Genomic DNA, 22,663 nt, shown 5'->3' on the forward strand with positions numbered 1-22,663 from the left:
TTCCGTGGTAAATAGGGTTCCGTGGTGGTCGGTTCTTCATATGTCTGACCAAATATTAAAAGAGTATGTATAAAGTATTTTGTGAGAAGGCTTGTTATAGGACTGATGATAACCCGAACGATAAAAACATTATCTGGCTTCAGCTTGGCACAGGAACCTCGTTATGATTTGTAGTAGGTTCAAATCACATCAATTCCAAACTTTTAAATGTACCACAATTATGAATAAAAAAATTCACTTTGAAAACTTGTTTGGTTTTTTTTTATTAACAGATTTTTTTTCTAGTTTACTGGCCCTGTCTACACCGTAGGATAAAGACGTGATTGCTACGTGATCGAAATAAGATTCAGAGTTAGTGATTTTTTTTACCACTTTGTAAATACATGGTAAAATGTTCGTTTGCATCAAAAAGTTATTGCAGTAGTACCCGCATACGATAGTGTTATCGCTAAAAATTACACACGTTTTCAAATCACGTGCTCATTGAATTGCAATCCATTGATTTCACTCTCTCTCTCCCCCCTCTCTCTCTTTCTCTCATATTCCTGATTGTATTTGAGAAAAAAAAAAACAAAAGTTAGCTAGATACAAAGTTTGTGCCAGCCAAAACGGAAAAAAATCCCATGTCTATAATGCTGTGCCGTGTGGTTTATATTTTGCTTAATTATTTCTATTTTAAAAAGAATTGAATAAAAGCGATGTATCTAGAAGTAAACCAAAGAAATCAGAATAATATTTTCACACATTATTAACTTACTGCTATCGATAGTTTTTCCCGGGAAAACCTATCGCTGTTTCGCTTCTTATTATGACATGAAACGGGACAGCGATAGTTTTTCGCGACATAAAATTTGTCGGCGCTCGTGCCAATGCTACGGGGCTATAATGTACTGATTATATATATACATATGGTCACGTCTATATCCCTTGTGGGGTAGACAGAGCCAACAGTCTTGAGAAGACTGATCGGCCACGTTAAGCTATTTGACTTAATGATAGAATTGAGATTCAAATAGTGACAGGTGGTTGCTAGCCCATCGCCTCAAAAAGAATCCCAAGTTTGTAAGCCTATCCCTTAGTCGCATTTTACGACATCCATGGGAAAGAGATGGAGTGGTCCTATACTTTTTTGTATTGGTGCCGGGAACCACACGGCACATACATATATACTGATTATATATAGATAATGTAATGGGTTCTGATTACTTTAGGTAAGTATTATTTTCTTTAGAATTATTTAAAATTCCTTGAATTTAACAAAACCATTGTCTTTCCATGGTGTTTTAATGGGTCTTATCTTAGAAAACTCCACTTTCTACTAATTACTTGTTCCGCCAGCTAGCCAGAAGTTTTCGAGATATACCTGTGTGCGTCCGTTAATACTCTCTGTGTATGTGTGTGTGCTATGTTTTTGAATAAGCGACGTACATTTATGGGTAGACAGAGTCTCGGATTGGAAAACGTAGACGAAAAACATAAGAAATAGATTTTACTTTTGAAGGCCTCACTGATGCTAAATCTTCTTTGTTTCCATTATTAGGTGAGCCATACAGCTGAACGTGGCCTTTCAGGCTTTTTAAGACTTTTGATAATATGTGTATGTATGTAGTTTGTCTTAATATAAGGACAGGCAGTTTTTTGTTTATTGGTGTGATAATTTCGCACATATTATTGTTTTTATGAAACTAACTTTATTAATACCAAAAAAAACCCAGTCCATCTCTTTCCTATGGATGTCGTAAAAGGCGACTAAGGAATAGACTTACAAACTTGGGATTCTTTTTTTAGGCGATGGGCTAGCAACCTGTCACTATTTGAATCTCAATTCCATCATTAAACCAAATAGCTGAGGGTGGCCTATCAGTCTTTTCAAGACTTTTGGTTGTGTCTACCCCACAAGGGATATAGACGTGACCGTATGTATGTATTATTGTAGTTATGAAACTAACTTCATTAGTACCAAAAAAATATATGATCCTACATAATTAAAAGAAGGAAGAAATAAAGGCCACTCTCGGAAACCTAGTCAAACATACGAGTATTACGTTGATTATGCGTAAGAATCTTCATAACAAGAAAGCAAAAAAAAATGTGTTGCGTACATTATCTACATACGATTTTAACAAAACCAGATCAAATATGGCGGGAAAAGGCAAGTGAGCTAGAAAAAAATATACCTACATTCAAATCATTGGCAAATGATGCGTTTCCAGAGCGATTCCATTTTCAAATTGATAATTGCAATAGAAACTGAGAATCGAATGACAGTGAAAGTTAAATCTGAAAAGAATAAACAAACAGATGTTATCAAAATTCAAAATGGCGGACATATCGCACGATCGCAAATAAAAGACGAAGAACACCATTCATTATAAAGCAAATATAAATTAATTACCAACTGTATGTTACGTCATTTTTAATTGATACTATTTCTGTGAATTTTTACGAAGCATATCGCAGTTAGGAATGGGAAATAATTAAGATTATCTGAGTTATGTACATATGTGGTTGCGTTCAGAAGATGCATAAATGAACTATTAACCCTACTATGCTTTACTTAATTAAGGGCCCGTAACTAGCTTCTGCCACAGATTTCTGTGTCGTGTGGCACCAATAAAAAAAGAATATGACCATTTCATTTTATTCCCATGGGTGTCGTAAAAAGCGACTAAGGGATAGGCTTATAAACTTGGGATTCTTCTTTTAAGCGATGAGCTAGAAACCTGTCACTATTTGAATCTCAATTCTATAATTAGACGAAACTGCTGAACGTGGCCTATTAGTTTTTTCAAGACTGTTGGTTCTGTCTACCCCGCAAGGGGGGTGTAGACGTGATTATATGTATGTTGGTATGTATCGGGCGAAAAAACAATGGTATTTTATTTAATTTTCATGGCATTTGGATTCCAACACAAATGCCATGGGATTTTGAATTGCTAAGTCCTGTTTTTACTCGAAGCGACTCCCACCTGACTTTAGCGAGCTTTCTAAGGAAACCCAACTCATCTTGGGTCATGGTCAGGCAAATGCCTGTCTAAATGTACTTACAGGTTTCCTCATGACATTTCCATTCACTAAATAATTATCTTACGATATTCACGGTAAAGGGGTAAAGTGATCGTGCCAGAAACCACACGAAATTCAATCTTATGTGTTTTTAATCCTGGTAGTTAGTAATGTAATTAAGTTAACGAGTTTTATGTAATTGTGTTAACTAGAAAACATGGCAGTGTTGATGTGTCCATTATACAACGGCGGTTTGTGGTGCGTGTGTCATTTCAAACCTAGTTACATTACGTCATAAATATACACATACATACATAAAATCACGCCTCTTTGCCGGAGGGGTTGGCAGAGACTACACCTTTCCACTTGCCACGATCTCTGCATGCTTCCTTCGCTTCGTCCACATTCATAACTCTCTTCATGCAAGCTCGGCGGTTTCGGGTACTCTTGACCTGTCTGATCGTCTCGGCCTTCCCACACCGACCTTTCATAAATATTATACACATATTATTAAGCTGAGCTTCTATGCTTATGAATTACTAGATCAGTCCGCGTGGAATCAATCCCGCGGGAACTCCGGGATAAAAAGCCTATATATTATTCTGGATCTTCAGCTAACTACATACCAAATTCCATCGTAATCGGCTCAGTAGTTTTTGCGTGAAAGAGTAACAAACATCCATACTATGTCAGTAACTCACACTCTCACTCACTCACAAACTTTCGCATTTATAATATTAGTAGAATTATATGCTAAAGAAAAAACATAGTTATACAGCTGCTTCTCTTCCCATGCAGATTGTAAAAGACGACTAAAGGAAAAAGGCTTATAAATTTGGGATTCTTCCTTTAGACAATGGCTAGCAGTCTGTCACTATTTGAATCTCAATTCCTTCATTAAGTCATACAGCCTTTCAGTTTTTTCAAAACTGTTGGTTCTGTCTACCTCGCAAGGTAAGTACAGGTATCTATTACTTACTTTGCGAGGTAGAGTAAGGGATACGCACCAAAAATAGTCATCAAATTATGTCATTGAAATGGACGCGTTTATGTAACCCTGATATGGTTCAGTCCATACAGCCTTTCAGTCTTTTCAAGACTGTTGGCTCTGTCTACCCCACAAACGATATAGACGTGACTATATGTTTAAATGATTGCTTAATGTCTCTTTCGCAGAATGCCTTTTCGAAAATGTTTCTATGTCTCGTAGAGAAGCTAGTATCGCGATTCAAAGAATTCTTTGCGATCTAACATGAGAATATTATGACTTAACACTGCATAAGAACATTCTACATTGAGGAAACATAACAATGATACGTTATAGATGCGTCTTCACCTATTTTTTCATGTTTCATAAGAATAAGTATGTAAGAATCTTTACAAAGTGTAGGTACAATGTTATGTTCTGTCGTCAGATTAATGTGGGAGTGAATTGTTAATTAACAGAGTATTACCTAATATACTTGTACTACAATTCTCAAACAGATATACGTCTTGTGGTTCTTGGCACCAATAGAAAAAAGAATAGGACCACTCCATCTCTTTCCCATGGTTGTCGTAAAAGGCGACTAAGGGATAGGTTTATAAGCTTGGGATTATTCTTTTAGGCGACGACGGGCTAGCTACCTGTCACATTATATGAATCTCAATTCTTTCAGTTAGCCAAACAATTGGACGTGGCCTATCAATATTCTCAAGACTGTTGACTCTGTCTACCCCACAAGGGATATAGACGTGACATACATATGTATATATACTTATTCAAGTAATTTACTGAATTTATTATCTAACCTTCTTTTTTTTGCTCACATTAATGCATTCCGATTGACCAACTGAATGCTTAGACTTTCAGTATTAAGATACATAATACTAATGTACCTATTTTGTGTAATAAAGATAAGATAATAAAAAAATTATACGTTTAACAGCCAAGATGTTTAGATATTAGAGCGGCAGATCAATAACGGGTCATCCTAATTTGATATTTTATGTATGTAGATATATGTATTTTGTATGTATTTTATGTATCTTGTATGTATTTATACATTTTTTGCAATGTAGTTATGTATTTTGGGGTATGCATGTGCACTTTATCGCACCACCAACTTAAGTTTTTCTGTTTGGTCAGCTGGTTGACTGGTAAGGAATGCCAAACGGCATAAAGTCCGCATTTTGTAGGTACATTTTTTTGCGCAATAAAGTTTGAAATAAACAAGTAAATATTAACCTTTTCCATCTAGTCAACGTACAGTACAGTGACCTCATTTAAAGTCCATTACCGACATAATTAAGCGAGCTGAAACGCAATCTGAATAACGGTGTGACTCTGATTAGCTGAGAGTCAAGACGTTAATTCATTGGTGTCTACGTTAAAAGTTATTTATTTCTTCTTAAAATCAGTTTATTTTTTTAATCTGTGCAATCCGATGTTTTATATTGCGGACAATGACAAAAAAAATACAATAAAATCATTAAGTATTTATTGTTTTAGTTAAATTACATTTATCCATATAAGTAGGTATTTATTATAAAATATAGTATCGTTGAGTCAGTATCTCGTAACACAAGTTTCGAACTTACTTCGAAGCTAACTCAATCTGTGTAATTTGTCTCGTATCAATTTAAATAAATAAAAAATACCTACATATGCGGATAACTAAAAACTCTATGATAATATTGCATATCCTAGAAAAGTTACTTATTCTAGACCCGGCTAACCTAACTCACAATCATTTTATTGGCACATACTTACATTCCTCAGTGATTGCACGAAAAGGGTTATTCTAGTACATTGCATTGTCGAAATGAAACAATGCTCACTTTTTACGGAAGACATTGCTCAAGAACTGTGCGACCTTTATACTTACAGTCATAAGCGTCGGCGCAATTGTAGAAATACGAAATTTATATTTTTTTCTTCAGAATAGGGCACTTTAGCACTTTGTTGGATTAAGAGCCTTAGATCAACTTAAGCGCGAATATTAATAAGTTCCATGTTTAATTATGTAAGTACTAGCATGTACGAGTATCTTTAGTTAAATATGTTAAACGATATATGTATATGCACACGCCATACCGCTCCAAAATTCATCTCTCCTCTCACGGGTCTACTGGAAGAGATTTCTTTTGAAATAAGTAGCACTTTTGTACTAGAATTACTGTAATAAATGCTCCTGTATATAATTTTGTGTGCCTACATAAATAAATAAAAATTATGTGTTGTGACTTTATGAACGAAGGTCCATCCTTCATTTATATAGTCAAAACACATAATCTATCATACATTAGGATGGCAGGCACATTAGACGTCTCGTCACGATCACGAGCGTAGTTGCGGCATAGTGCTACCTAATGTCAGCGCAGGGATGTAGTCTGTTTTACAATTTAATTTTAATTGCATTGTCCAATAGAGTTTATTTATTTTTTTTAACTTTATGCACGTAAAATGTACAACAGGTGGACTTAATGCCACAAGGCATTCTCTGCCAGTAGAGTTCTACCTTTGCACTTAGTAGGTACAGAATGTCTACATACACACATATAGTGTCGTCTATATCCCTTAGACAACACCAATAGTCTTGAAGAGACTGATTGGCCACGTTCAGCTGTTTGGCTTACTGATAGAATTGAGATTCATATAAAGTGACGGGTTGCTATAGCCCGTCGCTTAAAAGAAGAATCCTAAGTTTATAAGCCTATCCCTTAGTCGCCTTTTACGACATCTATGAGAAAGAGATGGAGTGGTCCTATTATTTTCTATTGGTGCCGGGAACCACACGGTTATTTAACTTCGATAATAAGTCGGCTGACAGAGTTCAGGCATCAAACTGTGGTATATAAAATGTAAAAGTGGGACAGGGCCGGCCTCGTCGATCTTTCAAGGACCAAATTTCGAATGTCTTGAAAAAGGGAGATGATAGGAGTACCCGTAATCGTCGAATATGCATGAAACGAGTAATGAGTGTGGAGGAGTGAGGGTGAGGTCTGTGAGGATCGTAGCAAGTGGAATTCCATAGTCTCTGCCAATGGGGAACAGGCGTTATGGTATGTATGTATGTAAATATCTAAACTAATATTATTAAGCTGAAGAGTTTGTTTGTTTGTTTGGACGCGCTAATTTCAGGAACTACTGGTTCGAATTGAAAAATTATTTTTGTGTTAAAAAGACCATTTATCGAGAAAGGCTTTGGGCTATATAACATCACGCTGCAACTATAAGCGAAGAAATAATGGAGAATGTGAAAAAAAAAACGGGGAAAATTATTCACCCCAGAGGGCTTCAATGATGCTCAAAATAACTACTACGCGGACGAAGTCGCGGGCACAGCTAGTGTATGTGTAAAAATGTGATATGTGATCGTATGTTATATTCTATCTAGGCATCCCAAGTGCGTCCCTGGCGGGGGTACGGTCGGAATATTAACTCGAGCACCAAGACACACATGAGCAACAGTAATCCAGCACTTTCACTATTTTTATAATCTACTAGCTGTGCCCGCGACTTCGTCCGCCTGGAATAGTTGTTTTGGGCTTCATTGAAGCCCTCAAGGATGAATAATTATCCTTGTTTTTTTTTTTTTTCATTTTCCATTATTTCTTCGCTCCTTATAGTTGCAGCGTGATGTTATATAGCCTAAAGCCTTTCCCGATAAATCGTCTATTCAACACAAAAAGAAATTGTCAATTCGAACCAGTAGTTCCTGAGATTAGCGCGTTCAAACAAAAAAACTCTTCAGCTTTATAATATTTGTATAGATTTTATACTTTCAGTGTTCTTATTAGATGACCATGGCATCGCATTCCAACTTCCATATTTATTAAATTCTAAATTTAATTTCTTAATTTATTTATATCTGTATACAAAATTACATATATACAGGACCATTTAATAAAGTAATTGTAGTAGGTACAAAGGTGCTTCTAATTTCAATAGAAACCTCTTTCAGTAGACCCATTATCCTAAAAATTCAGACTAAATAAATACATACCTACATACAATCACGTCTATGTAATAGTAGGTATTATCTAGTATATTTAATTACATCTCCATGAATTTTTAATAGGTACATTGGATTAATTACTTGAAATTACAGTTTATTATTTATTTCTACTATACTACAATATATTGTAGAATAACACACAGGATTCGCAGGTGGCAACTGAAAAAATTTATAGTTGAGAATTACCTCATCTTGGATTTCGTAAAAGGCGACTAAGGGATAGGCTTATAAACTTGGCATTCTTCTTTTAGGCCTGTCCCCTAAAAGAAGAATGCTAGCAACCTTTCACTATTCGAATCTCAATTCTATCATTAAGCCAAACAGGTGAACGTGGCCTATCAGTCTTTTTAAGTCTGCTGGCACTGTCTACCCCGCAAAGGATATGGACGCGATTATATGTATATATGTATGTAGAATTACCTCATAGCACGTACATTTTATTGCCAGACACATAAAAAGTGTTACCAAGCAGAACTCGACTCATGAGTGGATAAAGTATGACATTGGCACAGAATTTTGGACTGTTTAATCTCAAAGCCATCTCGACTGCAAACATTACAGTCAGGGCTATCTGACTAAAAGTAATGACTAGGAAATACAAGATTTAAAGATGACCAACTTTTGCTGGAGACTTATATATGTTCATGAAATAAAGCCGGAGGGGTAGACAGAGCTTACACCTTTCCATTTGCAATGATTCCTGTATACTATTTCTGCACGGGAGCGGAATAAACGCGGTAGAAATAAGAGTGATAAGGAGTTTTAAATACAAACATACAGTCTCGTCTATCTCCCTTGCGGAGAAGACAGAGCCAACAGTCTTAAAAATACTGATAGGTCCCGTTCAGCTGTTTGGTTTACCAATAGTGACGCCTAAAAAATAATTCCCAAGTTTTCGCATCCATAGGAAAGAGATGGAATGGTCCAATTCTTTTTTGTATTGGTGCCGGGAACCACACAGCACATACATATATATAGAAGTATGCAGAGATCGTGGCAAGTGGAAAGAGGTAGTCTCTACCTACCCCTCCGGGAAAGATGCGTGATTTTATGTATATATATATATATATATATATATGTATATGTATCCAATAAAGGTTTTCTTGTAAACGTTGTGGAGGTCAAACGAGGGTAAAAACTTATTTGCCCAATCCAAGATCATGTGAAAAGGTGCGTGCCAGTCTCCTCCCCGGAGGAGGTGAGGATGACGATGAACGATGAGGATGAAACAGGGACTCATGTCAGGAGGAAGAATACTAGGTTAGGTTCTAAGAAAGCAGTGACCTACATTGTTGACAACTTGTTGACATACATATTTTTAAAATAATACATACATACAAATAATCACGTCTTTATCCCTTGCGGGGTAGAGTGAGCCAACAGTCTTGAAAAGACTGATAGGCCACGTTCATTGAGAATCAAATAGTGACAGGTTGCTAGCCCATCGCCTAAAAGAAGAATCCCAAGTTTATAAGCCTATCCCTTAGTCGCCTTTTACGACAACCATGGGAACGAGATGGAGTGGTCCTATTCGTTTTTTTATTGGTGCCGGGAACCACACGGCACAAAAATAATTAGTTAAGTAATACAGCAAATCGAACTACTAATCGTGTTTTGAACATGTTTTATTACACCTAAGTGTAAAATAATGGCGAGCAGTGTGAATATGTCATTAGGATAGCAATATTGTATGTATTTGCGAAATATATTGAGTAATACTAAAAATATGGTAAAGGTATGCAATCAGTAATGATTCAGTTGGAAAAAAATATATAAAAACTTCTTATACGGAGAACGTCTGGGTAATTAATTAGAAATATTTAACTTATTGTTTCAGCCTCTTTACTTTGTTGTTTAGTAAAAACGTTGATGTAAAAAAAAAAATAAAGAAAAATTTTTAGCGCGATATTTAAATAATGAGTTATAATTGAAATAAGATTACGAAATTAAGAAGGTAGGTTGCATACAACCACGGCTTTTCTTTGAACAAATCTCTTTTATTGAGGCGTATAAAAATAACTTAAAAAATTATACGTGTAAGTTTTTTATTTATTACTTACCTAGTCGGTAAGTTTTGATTATCTGATTTGTACATAATTATTTCACTGGAGACTATATTTTCTTGTTTCGTTATTTTTAGAGCGTGTTTTAGAACTCCATTTTTAAATTTTTATCTTTAATTTTATATAATCTTAAGTTACCATTTTAAAGTGCAATTTCTCTTTTGAGGAAGGCCTTTTGGGATATTACGAGGTAGGTAGCTGTTGATTTTTTACAATTTAAAAATTAGAAATCATTTTGACATGAAAATTGAATTGGCCGCGTCGTCAAAAACCCGCCAACATTGTTCTGTCCTGTCGTGTAAATAATTTGAATCTTCTCAAAATAATGAAACGCAGACGAATCAATTTTCCTTCTCGACGTATGTATGACAGTAAAATAGCTATTTTCTATCATCACAAAGACTATTGTTAGGACATTGCAATGCGACTTTGAAAAGTCACATTGCAATACAATGATTAGAATTCCGTAGAAGAAAATTTAGAAACGAACCAACTCATCCGCGAGTTGACTGTAGACAATAAAAAATTATTTTGCTATTTATTAACATAGATTTAGTCATAAAGGATCTGAAAAATAATAAAGGTTATTTTTTAATTATTTAGATTAATTTTAATAATTAAATAAAAAATTATATTTTTTATCTGTGCGTCACGTGACAACAAACACGAATCAAAGAACATGACGTCATTGTTCAAATGACAGCGAGCGCAGTGACATTTAGTGACCATTGACAAATCATGTTTGAGGTTATGCAGTGTTGAATCTTACACGCGTAGTACCTAAGTGGTTAACTGTTAGGTTAGAAATGTGTTTGTCATTTGAACAGTGACGTCACAGTTGATATTGCCGCGTTTTTGTGTAAAATTTAAATTACTGTGGCGACATCTCTACGCCACTCGTCGCAACATCCAATCAAACAACAACTGTCAATCATCTCGAAGAAATCGACGCGCTCAGCCAATAGCAGCGAAGAACCCAAATCGCGATTTCAGAGATTTCACGGATTGGAGCTATATATACAACCTCCGACACAACATCGTCGGAGCCGCGGTTCCCCAGGCATAACACCTAGCCTGGCGGAAGATCTTCCCTTTGGTGGCGGTCGAGCCGAATCATTGCTCCCGCTACATTGGTGACCCCGACGTGATTGGAAGCAACCTTCTCCATCATCATCAACTCCAATCCTCAGCATCATTCCTCACTCTGCAAGCAGTCTCACAGCAAGCCAGCAACTGGGTATCGCAGCAGGTCCATCGCAGCCGACTCACCGAGCTTCCTGGTCCTGTCTCCACCCGCACTCACTCTCATCGACTTCAGCGACCGACGCATCTACCGCAGCCCACGCCTGGATCTCTTCGACGGCCGCTCTTCTCTCCAGCGTGGCAGCTCTGCACGACTTCTACCGGCGCCAACAAGTCGACTACGCTCTCTACTGTCTCGACTCACCGCAGACTACGAGCAACGCAACGGCTCACTCCTGACTCACTAGGACTTCGAGTAACTTCCGACTCACTGGAAGACAACTGGCACTTGCAAGCTACTGAAAGCACAGATTGCACAGCAAGATCAAGACTTCAGACCTCCGGTCTTGGGGGGGAGTACTGTGGCGACATCTCTACGCCACTCGTCGCAACATCCAATCAAACAACAACTGTCAATCATCTCGAAGAAATCGACGCGCTCAGCCAATAGCAGCGAAGAACCCAAATCGCGATTTCAGAGATTTCACGGATTGGAGCTATATATACAACCTCCGACACAACATCGTCGGAGCCGCGGTTCCCCAGGCATAACACCTAGCCTGGCGGAAGATCTTCCCTTTGGTGGCGGTCGAGCCGAATCATTGCTCCCGCTACATTACAATTTTGAAGTAGTTGTTATTTTGTATACAGTCGAAATTAAAAAGAAATATGAGAAGCAGGAGTTTATTTAAACCCTGCTGATTAATTTAAGACAAGATTTGAAAACTAGTCAACTCCCCGATTAAACAGTCGAAATAAGTTAAGTTAAAATTGATATGGTCTGTGCAATTTTGCTAGCATAAAAGAAAGCTTCACTGATTGACAAGTCTAAGCTTGTATGAAGCATAGGTCAACTTAAGTGCCGCGCATTTTAGGTCTCTGCTAATATTGTTTTGGTTATGTAGTCTATGTTTTTTTATTTATACATGTATTTATTACAGAGGTGTAAGTGTTCGCTTTACAGTTCCCGGTACTTATATAAAAAAAGAATAGGATCACTCTATTTCCTTCCCATGTCGTTAAAGGCGACTAGGGGATAAGCTTATAAACCTGGGATTCCTCATTTAGGCGATTGGTTAGTAATCTCTCACTATTTGAATCTCAATTCTATTATTAAGCCATACAGGAACGTCGCTTTTCAGTCTTTTCAAGACTATTGGCTCTGTCGATCAAGCAAGGGATAAAGACGTGATAATATGTATACAAACTAACTGCGATACGGAACCTTTGTTATAAAACTCGTGCTCGTGCCGTTTCATTTTAATCTACATCACTTTATGGTTCAAATCTCATGGTAAGTCGACAATCATGTAGGTCATGTTGAACAATGACTCTCCCCGGCCTTATTTTCACGATTTCTAATGTCAAAAGTGTTATGAAAAATAATTAAGTAAGTAGGTATGTACGTACTTTTCATAATTACTAGCGCGATTGAGACGTGCGATTCGCATTGTTGTGTTTTTCTTAATTGTAAATCCTACTAATATTATAAATGCGAAAGTTTGTGAGTATGTCAGGATGTTTGTTACTCTTTCACGCAAAAACTACTGAACCGATTACGATGAAATTTGGTATGTGGGTAGCTAAAGATCCAGAATAACACATAGGCTACTTTTTATCCCAGAGTTCCCGCGGGATTGATAGGGTTTCAATGCGGACGAAGTCGCGGGCGGCCTCTACTGGGTAATAATTACAAGGTCTAATAAAGGTAGATATGGTTGAGGGGACGATGGTCGAACGGTTAAGGTGTCCGAATTAAAAAGTGCCGTCTGATTCCCGGCACTAATATAAAAAAGAATAGGACCACTCCATCTCTTTCCCATGTATGCCGTAAAAAGCGGCTAAGGGCCTTACCCTTAGCCGCTTATAAACTTGGGATTCTTCTTTTAGGCGATGAGCTAGCAACCTGCCACTATTTGAATCTCAATTCTTTCTTTAAGCCAAATAGCTGCACTGAAGCTGGCTCTGTCTACCCCGCAAGGGATATAGACGTGATTATATGTATGTATGTATGAAATAAAAATACTACACAAACAGAGGTAAAGAGTGCAAACTTTAAAAAAAAGTATCTAAAAAGAAATAACATGAAATTCTTATCATTACATTTACGCACAACATTTTTATCGATAAAATTTCTCTTCCATTTGCAAAGAAATTGACGTACATTGTATTGTTTTACGTGTTAAGCAAACAAAACCAGGTGTTCGAGTAGTATACGTATTCGATTTACATAAAATTAAAGCTATTCATAAGAAAGACAAAGAACTTTGTTCATGTATTGTTATACGTTTGTCATTTCAGCTGCATGAGAATCTCATTTATTTTCATACAAAGACTGTATACTGAAAAATAATATTTATCATCATTGACTAGCTATTTTCAGAGGCTTTGCTTCTTTGGGAATAATCTGTTATTCGTTAACCTTTAATGTTTTCCAATTACCCGTTCTTTATCACTACTAAAATAGTATTTAGCACAGTGGAAGTTCCCGTGTGGTTCCCGGTACTAATGGAAAAAAGAATAGGACCATTCCATCTCCTTCCCATGGATGTCGTAAAAGGCGACTGAGGGATAGGCTTATAAACTAAGGATTCTCCTTTTAGGCGATGTGCTAGCTTGTCACTATTTGAATCTCAATTCCATTATAAAGCCTAAACGTGGATTTCCACTCTTTTCAAGACTGTTGACTCTGTCTACCCCGCAAAGGATTTAGTGCTCATATTTACGTATGTATGTATATATATAGTTACTTTAATGGTAGATAAAAATAATTACTTTCAACCACCAAGGCTCATCTATAGACAATCACACAATTAATTTATCTGTCTAAATCGATTCTCCACAGTTTTATTAGTCGCAGAAAAACAGTAAAAAAACAGTGAGTTTGTTTCCGCAAACCATTTCCGATTCAGTTTCCCATTCATTGTCTCTTTATTGCTCGTAGAAAGCACGCTGGTTTGTTTGTGAACGTTTTTTTAATAAATACTCATAAAGGTTACTGTCGGATCGGATGTGTGAATAGTTCCTATGAAATCTGCAATAATCTTTTTTTTATCACACACACACAATCACGTCTATATCCCTTGCGGGGTAGACAGAGCCAACAGTCTTGTAAAGACTGATAGGCCACGTTCAGCTATTTGGCTTTAAGATAGAATTGAGATTCAAATAGTGACAGGTTGCTAGCCCATCGCCTAAAATAGGAATCCCAAGTTTATAAGCCTATCCCTTTGTCGCCTTTTACGACATCCGTAGGAAAGAGATGGAGTGGTCCATTCTTTTTTGTAATGGTGCCGGGAACCACACGGCACTTTTTTTATTTTGTTTTTTTTTTTAATGGTTTATTATGAGTAGTTTAGGAACGTGCAAAGAAACCTCGGACACACTTAACTATTATTGACATAATTAATTTAATAACTTTCGGGCTGTTACAGATTTTTATTAAGACAATATTATCCGCAGTGAAACTACAGCTCTCGCTCACAATTCTAACTAAATTAGTAAAAACGGGAATTTAAGTTCAACGCGGCCTTCAGAAAGAGTTTTGTTAGAAAATGGTTTTTTTTAAATACTAAAGTATAAAACCTGTTATTTTAAATAATAATAAATAAATATATACGGGACAAATTACACAGATTGAGTTAGCCTCGTACAAAGTTCGAGACGTGTGTTACGAGATACTAACTCAACGATACTATATTTTATAATAAATATCTACTTATATAAATAAACACCCAAGACCCAGGCCAATCAGAAAAAGTCCTTTTCTCATCATGCCCTGGCTGGGATCGAATCCCAGCCAGGGACCTCCGGTGTCACAGACAAGCGTACTACCGCTGCGCCACAGAGGCCGTTAATAATAATAATATAATTATAATACACGTTTAATGTCCCTGTATCATTTAAAAATAGTATAATTCAACGCGAAGGTTATAAATCAGTTATTGCTTAAAAGTGTAACATAACAAACGCTTCTTGATTTTTTTTTTATTGGTACATCTATTAACCTTCTCACTCTCTTCGCAGGAGTTGGAACAAGAGAAGCACTTACTCCGTCGGCGGCTGGACACCGCCCAGGGAGAGTACGAGGCCAGGCTGCTGGAGCTGCAGAATGACATCAAGGAACTCACCACCAAAATCGACACCAGGGATACTTCGGTTAAACAGGTACATACACACATACATACATATGGTTACGTCTATATCTCTTGCTGGATAGAGAGAACCAACAGTCTTGAAAAGACTGAATGGCCACGTTCAGCTATTTGGCTTAATGATAGAATTGAGATTCAAATAGTGACAGGTTGCTAGCCCATCGCCTAAAAAAAGAATCCCAAGTTTGTAAGCCTATCCCTTAGTCGCCTTTTACGACATCCATGGGAAAGAGATGGAGTGGTCCTATTATTTTTTGTATTTGTGCTGGGAACCACAAGGCACAAAACGGATTAACAGGTAATTTAGTTATTTTATTGTCTTTATTGTCGTGTGGTTACAATAAATTAATTTGATGGATTATGGGCAGGGGCATCGTAACAATAATATTTAAAAATAATACAGGTATTAAATGCGCGCGCGCACGTACGATCGCGTTCATATCTGCAGTCATAGTTTTAAAATTCTTACGGGTTAAAATAGCGTGCACTGTGGTTCCACTAGATACACACACACATGCATATGTAAAAAGAATAAATATTTCATCAAATGAATACGGTCTTTAATACCAATGATTACTAAGTAAAACAGTTTATTATTCTATGACATATAACATAACAAAACAGAAAGAGACGGTAATCAACGATGGCCGAACTGGGCCCGATAATTGTCGATCGAAATATCGTCGTCTCTCATTATTTGCATAAGATTTGCCTATAGAGGGAAGCCTGCCAGACTTATGTCATTTCAATAAGGTTGAAAGTTTGTCTGCACACGACCCTAACATAGGTAGTGATTCCTTTGAAAGTTATTGGGTAGCAATTTTATTACTTCGTGTGAGCAAGTGAGATCTAAGATATATTAGATAATCTCGCTTGCTCACACTCGCTTGTTCTAGTTACTAGCGTTACTTGGATTCCGAAGTTATTCAAGGATTTTTTTGTCTATTTTAGTGTTATTGACAATTTTTAATGTTTCAAGGTGCCATTTGAATGAAGAAAAGAAAAAAGAATGAAATGACTGACTAACTAACTAACTGATATCTAAGAATTACAATACCCGTGTTTTCAAACACGGAAATCAGCAAGAAATATTATACAAGAGGGAGCAAAATAAAACATGCAATAATTAAAATAAGTAAATTTTATTGAAATAGTTTACCTAAAGTTTTGTTAACATATTGATGATTATATAAAGCTATACATACACTAATTGTATCATCTACTTATTTCCTGTTATTAAGGTTACAGCTTAATTATTCGTTTTTATAAAGAAAAGATATTGAAGCTGTCCTTAAAATACTATCTAAGTAATTAGTAGTTTTAATATAAACTGACAGAACCTTCCACGCACTATATGGACTCGATGCACAGGGCAGTTGACTTGCACAAATGATATTGTTGACATATCATCAATCGGATAAATATACCGCACAGTTGGTAACATGGTTTCTTCCAGCACTTGCACATAATGAGCGTCCTGCTATCCACGTCTGTTCCCCAGGTCCAGCAGCACTCTTCCAGCCCCACATATTTACAGATATGCGTCCAGACTCCATATTTGACATTATTTTTTTCTTCATACCGAGTTGCATTTCTTCGCCATAAACGAAGCCTACCGTGTTGCGATGACGTAAACGAACTTTTCGTCTGCAAATATCGCTTTTTTCCAGTCAAAATCCAAATACTGCCGAGAAAATTCTAAACATTTTTGCTTATTTATTTCGGATAAATACGGCTTTCTTGCTGGCTGTCTGTGGTGTAGTCCCTCACGGTGCAAACTCGACGAACAGTAACCAATGATGTGTCGAACTGTTCCGCAAATGTTCTGGTCGGTATGAAGCCATTATTTTCGTACTGTTCCACCATGGATCTCCGCTGTGTGGGGTGTCGCTGTGTTGATAAGCGGACGACGGCCGCTGCGCGGTCGACTTTTTACACTACCCTCCTCTTGATGGCGCGTAACCCAACGCTTCACCGCTTGTTGTTTATTGTGTTATTTGTGTGAATGTGTGAGTGATAGCGGTGACTGCAAGCTATAAAGTTTTGTGAACTATGACTGCAATTATGAACGCGACCGTACCTTTACTTTATCTCGGACGTTTCGAATCATGTTACAATGATACGTGGTCAAGGAGCGACTCATTATGAAACGTCAAGATAAAATAAAGGTATGTTACGTGCGCGTTTATTACCTGTATTATTTACTAGCTGTGCCCACGACTTCGTCCGCGTGGAATAGTTATTTTGGGCATCATTCCTCAAGGGTGACTAATTTTCTCCGTTTTTTTTTCACATTTTCCTTTATTTCTTCGCTTTTAATTGTTGCAGCGTGATTTTATATAGCCTAAAGCCTTCCTCGATGAATGGTCTATACAACACAAAAGTAATTATTCAATTCGAACCAGTAGTTCCTCAGATTAGCGCGTTCAAACAAACAAACTCTTCAGCTTTATAATATTAGTATAGATAGTATAGACTAGCTGACCCGGCAAACGCTGTTTTGCCAATTATTTTAATATATTATTACGGAACCCTATTTTTTTCCAAAATAAAATATAGTCTATGTTACTCGTGGATAATGTAGCTTTCGAATGGTGAAAGAATTTTTAAAATCGGTCCAGTAGTTTTTGAGCCTATTCATTACAACAAAGTTTTCCTCTTTATAATATTATATTAGTGTAGATAAATAGCTAAATATTAATGTTACGATGCCCTTGCCCGTGACTCAAAGTAATTGATACTTACTTTGATGATTTACTATACCTAATCATCGCTAATAGGTGCAGTCACGATAAACATCCATTATTGATCCAAATACTTCTTTAGCACTAGCTATTACTTAGTGTTATTAACCTTGACATACGTACGGACTAATGATTTGACCAAATACATTAAGTCTATATCCCTTGCGGGGTAGACAGAGCAAACAGTCTCAAAAAGTCTACTAGGCCACGTTCAGCTGTTTGGCTTAATGATAGAATTGAGATTCAAATAGTGACAGGTCCAAATCCTTCGCCTACAAGAAGTATCCCAAGTTTATGAGCCTACCCCTTACCCTTAGTCGCCTTTTACGACATCCATGGTGCTACTATGAGTTACATAAAATAAATAGTAAAAGATCTCATTTGATCCATTCCATCTAGGTACTGTCCTAATAGCCTGAAATAGTATGAACAATATACAATTCTGCAGCATGACAAATGGCCAATTAAGAGGCATAGACAACAATTCCCAAATAAAACAATGAGTGCCCAGTTGGCCCCTGACCTTAAGCAGGTATTACGCTAAATATCGTATGCAATTAACAATGAATACTCTGTTTTTGAAGGCTGATTCTCACAGAAGTGGACTCAGGTACATTGTGATACGTTAACAGTAATGCATAACAATCTTGCCGTTTCTTGAGGGTACCGTATGCGGACTTATCCCAAACGGGATTTCTTCCAGTCAACCAAAATTTAAAGTAAAATCCAGATTCAAAGAAGCAGCGCATATTAAAAGCATTGAGGGTGCGTTACAATAATCAATTAACTACAAATTAATTTGTGATAAACATACATAAATAAAATAAATATAAGTAAAATACTATAAAATTAAATTTAAATATATTACTAAAGAACCTTGTGGTCACCGGTAGGTACTTTAGAATAGAACTACTCCATATCTTTCCAATGGATGTCTTAAAGAGACTAAGGGAGAGGCTTATAAAACTTGCGTTTCTTCTTGTAGGCGATGGGCTAGCGAACTGTCAACTGTTTTTGAATTTAAATTGCATCATAAAACCATACATCTGAACGTGGCCTTTTAGTCTTTTCAATAGGTACTGTGGGGTCTGTCTACCCCGCAAGGGATAAAGACGTGATATGTATGTATGTATAAATATAAGTACACTCACTTTTTATTAGTGTAACTTAGTTTAGTTATAATGTACATATCTAATTTATAATTAAGGACGTCATGGTAAAGGGTCAGGTCAAGAGTACCCGAAACCGCCGAGCTTGCATGAAGAGTTATGAATGTGGATGAAGCGAAGGAAGTATGATTGAAGAAGAAATTACAGAAATCGTGGCAAGTGGAAAGAGGTAGTCTCTGCCTACCCCTCCGGGAAAGAGGCGTGATTTTATTATGTATGTATATGTATGTATAAATATAAGTACACTTACTTTTGAATAGTGTAAATTACACTTCTTTAGTATTTGTTTAGTTATAATGTATATTTCTAGAATAAAATTAACCCATCCAACTTATACCCGGTGTCATTACCACGATTCCGTAAGACCACGCGACGCTGTCGCAAGCGGCTCGCGACCGCCGCTCTCACGTCGCGGACGCGTCACGGTTTCGTCACCATAATCGGAATCGTGATTTTGGCAAAAAACCCTAGTGATTCAAAGTCGGTAGGTATGTCATGGACCAAAACTATGGCGTCTTGTGACTGAAAAATAAAAATATTACAGAAATGGCCTTTCCCTGTCTAGGTATCTCTTTCGAGAAAGAAGGAGATCTACCAATCAGGTGCAGTTTATTTCACGTCACTTTCAAGTCTAAAAACACTCGATCTCTTTTTTCGTAAGAATTTTCAATCGCCTTCAAAAGAAAAAGATGGTCCTCCATTTGACCTGTATGTATATATGTTTGTCCGCGATCATCTCACGTTTCGCTGAAGCGATTTATATGCGGTTTTCAGGAAATTGTATGTTACACTTAGGAAAAGGTTTAAGAAATTTATCCGACTTTAGAAATTCAAACAAGAAGGATGGCGATCGGAGGAGAATGAGTTTCAATATATAAATAAATGATATGATAAATGATAGAATGAGATTCAAATGGTGACAGGTTGCTAGCCCATCGCCTAAAAAGATTCTGTAAGCTAATTATTTTATGACGAGTCGGCGGCACCGATCATATTGACCTTAAAGTTCATTGGAAACTGATTAAGAAAGTTCAGATAAAGGGATTTGTTGTTACGTAATATTTACCTACATTACAGCGAGGAAGTAGGTACTTCTTCATGGAGAAGATGTGAGGTCAGCCGCTGCTGCACATCGTGGTGTTAGAAAGTCTTGAGCCACATGATGGTGATGTTTAAAAGAACAAAAACTACTAGTTCAGGGTTCTTTTCCCGTGGGAGTTTAGCAAAAAAATCCTGGCTCTGTCTACCCCGCAAGGGGTTAAAAACATATGTACATATGTGTTAAAGCTTTGGTCGTGTACCTTATTTCAAATCATTGAAAAAATAAAAATGCCAAAAATTAAAAATATATGGTTCAGTAAATTCTGTTGCACTGGCTTCTTTAGGTTTCCCTGTATTGTAGGAGTCTCTGGAGTTCTGGACGTAGGTATGTCAACCAGTTTATCATGTCTATAATGTGTTTACGATGACCAAACATAATTATGTCATCGTCAAGTCAAGTTCAAAATCTAACCTCCGAATGTAGGTCAACGATCTTTTTAATTACAAATTAGTGTGATAATAATTTGTAATTAAAAATATTTTATACCTGACAAACACTCATTGGTTATCTGTGATGAACTGTTAACTGAAATGTTATTATAGTCAGATGTTGGTTCTCCAACTACATAGACATTTCTTTCTGATTGCAGAATAATACGCTATTAAAATGAAACATTCTTTTATCCATTAAAATCCATATTAATATAAATAAAAATGGTTTCTACTATAATTAGCATATTAACCAAAATGACATAGGACATTCAAGGTCTTGACGCGTTGGATTGTAACGTCATTTCCACGAATTCGCGTGTTCCCGCCCTTTTAGAAATGTTCAGGGCCAATTCTGTTGAATACATTAAATAAGTAAGTTTGACTTACCTATCGTGTTAGAATAGAATAGAATAGGTTTATTTTCAAAATTGGATACAAGGTATCACTTATTGACGTCACATAACTTAAATCTAATTATAACTACTACCGCTTCCAAAGCGCATGTGTAGTAGAAGCGGCGGAACAAACTACACTGTAGCATTTTCATCGAACGTCAATTTACAAATATAGATTTCTTAAACCTAAATCGTGGACGAATGCATATTGTCTACATTAAAAAACATGAATGAATGTAGAACTAATGTTGTTATATAAATACAGAAAATCACGCCCTTTTTCCGGTTGGGTAGGCAAAGAATACATCTTTTCACTTGCTGTCCCTTCATCCCTGCATACTTGTGCACACCTACTACCAATCATAATTCATTCCACTCTCATTGATTTTGAGTACTCTTGCCCTGACCTTTTTGTCCACGATTTTGACGACATTCGTCAAAGCCATTCTAGCTCGTCCAACGTTCCCATTAACACAAAGTAAACCTTTAATTTGGCATAATATGTGACCTCCAAACATCCTGCTGTCATCAAGATCAGTCAATGCTTTGTCAGGACGCTGTTATTTTCCGCTGATGACATTTCCTGACCTGAGCTACTGTGTTCAACAAGCGAGTATAATGAGAAGTTGGGGAGATAAACGAAAATTGAAGAAACCATGTTGGTATATAGTCTGAAAAAAAAAATAACTGGGAAATCTTAAGAAAGAAATCTTAATATAACGGTGTGTAGGACCTGATAAACCTGCCCTGATAATTTTAGAGGCTTTTTAAAGGTGGTATAATATGGAGAGGGTGTTTTTACATGAATCTGACAAACTTGGAAGAAAAGACTTACTTGCGCTTAATAATCATATATTTTTCGCCATTCCATACAAATTTAGTGATCATCAAATCAAAGCAAAGGATAATAATTTGTGTAACATCCTTACTAAATATTAAAGTTGTTCTGAAGGGATTTTCACTTGGTTAAACAAAAACGTTAAGTGAATCTTTAGTTCAAACCATCTCATATTTTACTCCAAGATCAAGTGTCGCAAGGCGTCACGGCCTACGGCTAGCGTCCTTCCAAAACCGCAGTAAAAACTCTTTCGTAAATATTCTTCTGGCAATATAGACTCTAAAACAAAACCATAAGGTTCACGGATGAGGGCAACCGTTACACCCATTAACACGATTAACAATGCTGTCAGAATCAAGATTTTACGGCGTCCAGTTTTGGATTTGCAAAATTGTTGTGAATCGACAGATGGTTCCACCGACTCGATCGTTTTACTTCCTTCAACAAAATTAAAGAATAGTTGAATAAGAAGAAGAACAGTAGTGTAAATGTTAGATTAGATTTCATATCCTTTATTTT

General features: G+C 36.6%; 1 protein-coding gene across 1 annotated transcript in view; it reads left to right on the forward strand.

Annotated features, from left to right (window-relative positions):
• LOC106133251 (bicaudal D-related protein homolog) overlaps nt 1-22,663 on the forward strand; it is a 105,256-nt gene that overhangs the window by 48,405 nt on the left and 34,188 nt on the right. Inside the window, exon 2 of the mRNA XM_013332914.2 lies at nt 15,338-15,478. Within this exon, the coding sequence (XP_013188368.2) occupies nt 15,338-15,478 (141 nt within the window). The remainder of the gene's footprint in view (nt 1-15,337; nt 15,479-22,663) is intronic.

This window comes from Amyelois transitella, chromosome 22 (genome assembly GCF_032362555.1).
Source record: "Amyelois transitella isolate CPQ chromosome 22, ilAmyTran1.1, whole genome shotgun sequence".
Taxonomy (NCBI): Eukaryota; Metazoa; Arthropoda; class Insecta; order Lepidoptera; family Pyralidae; genus Amyelois; species Amyelois transitella.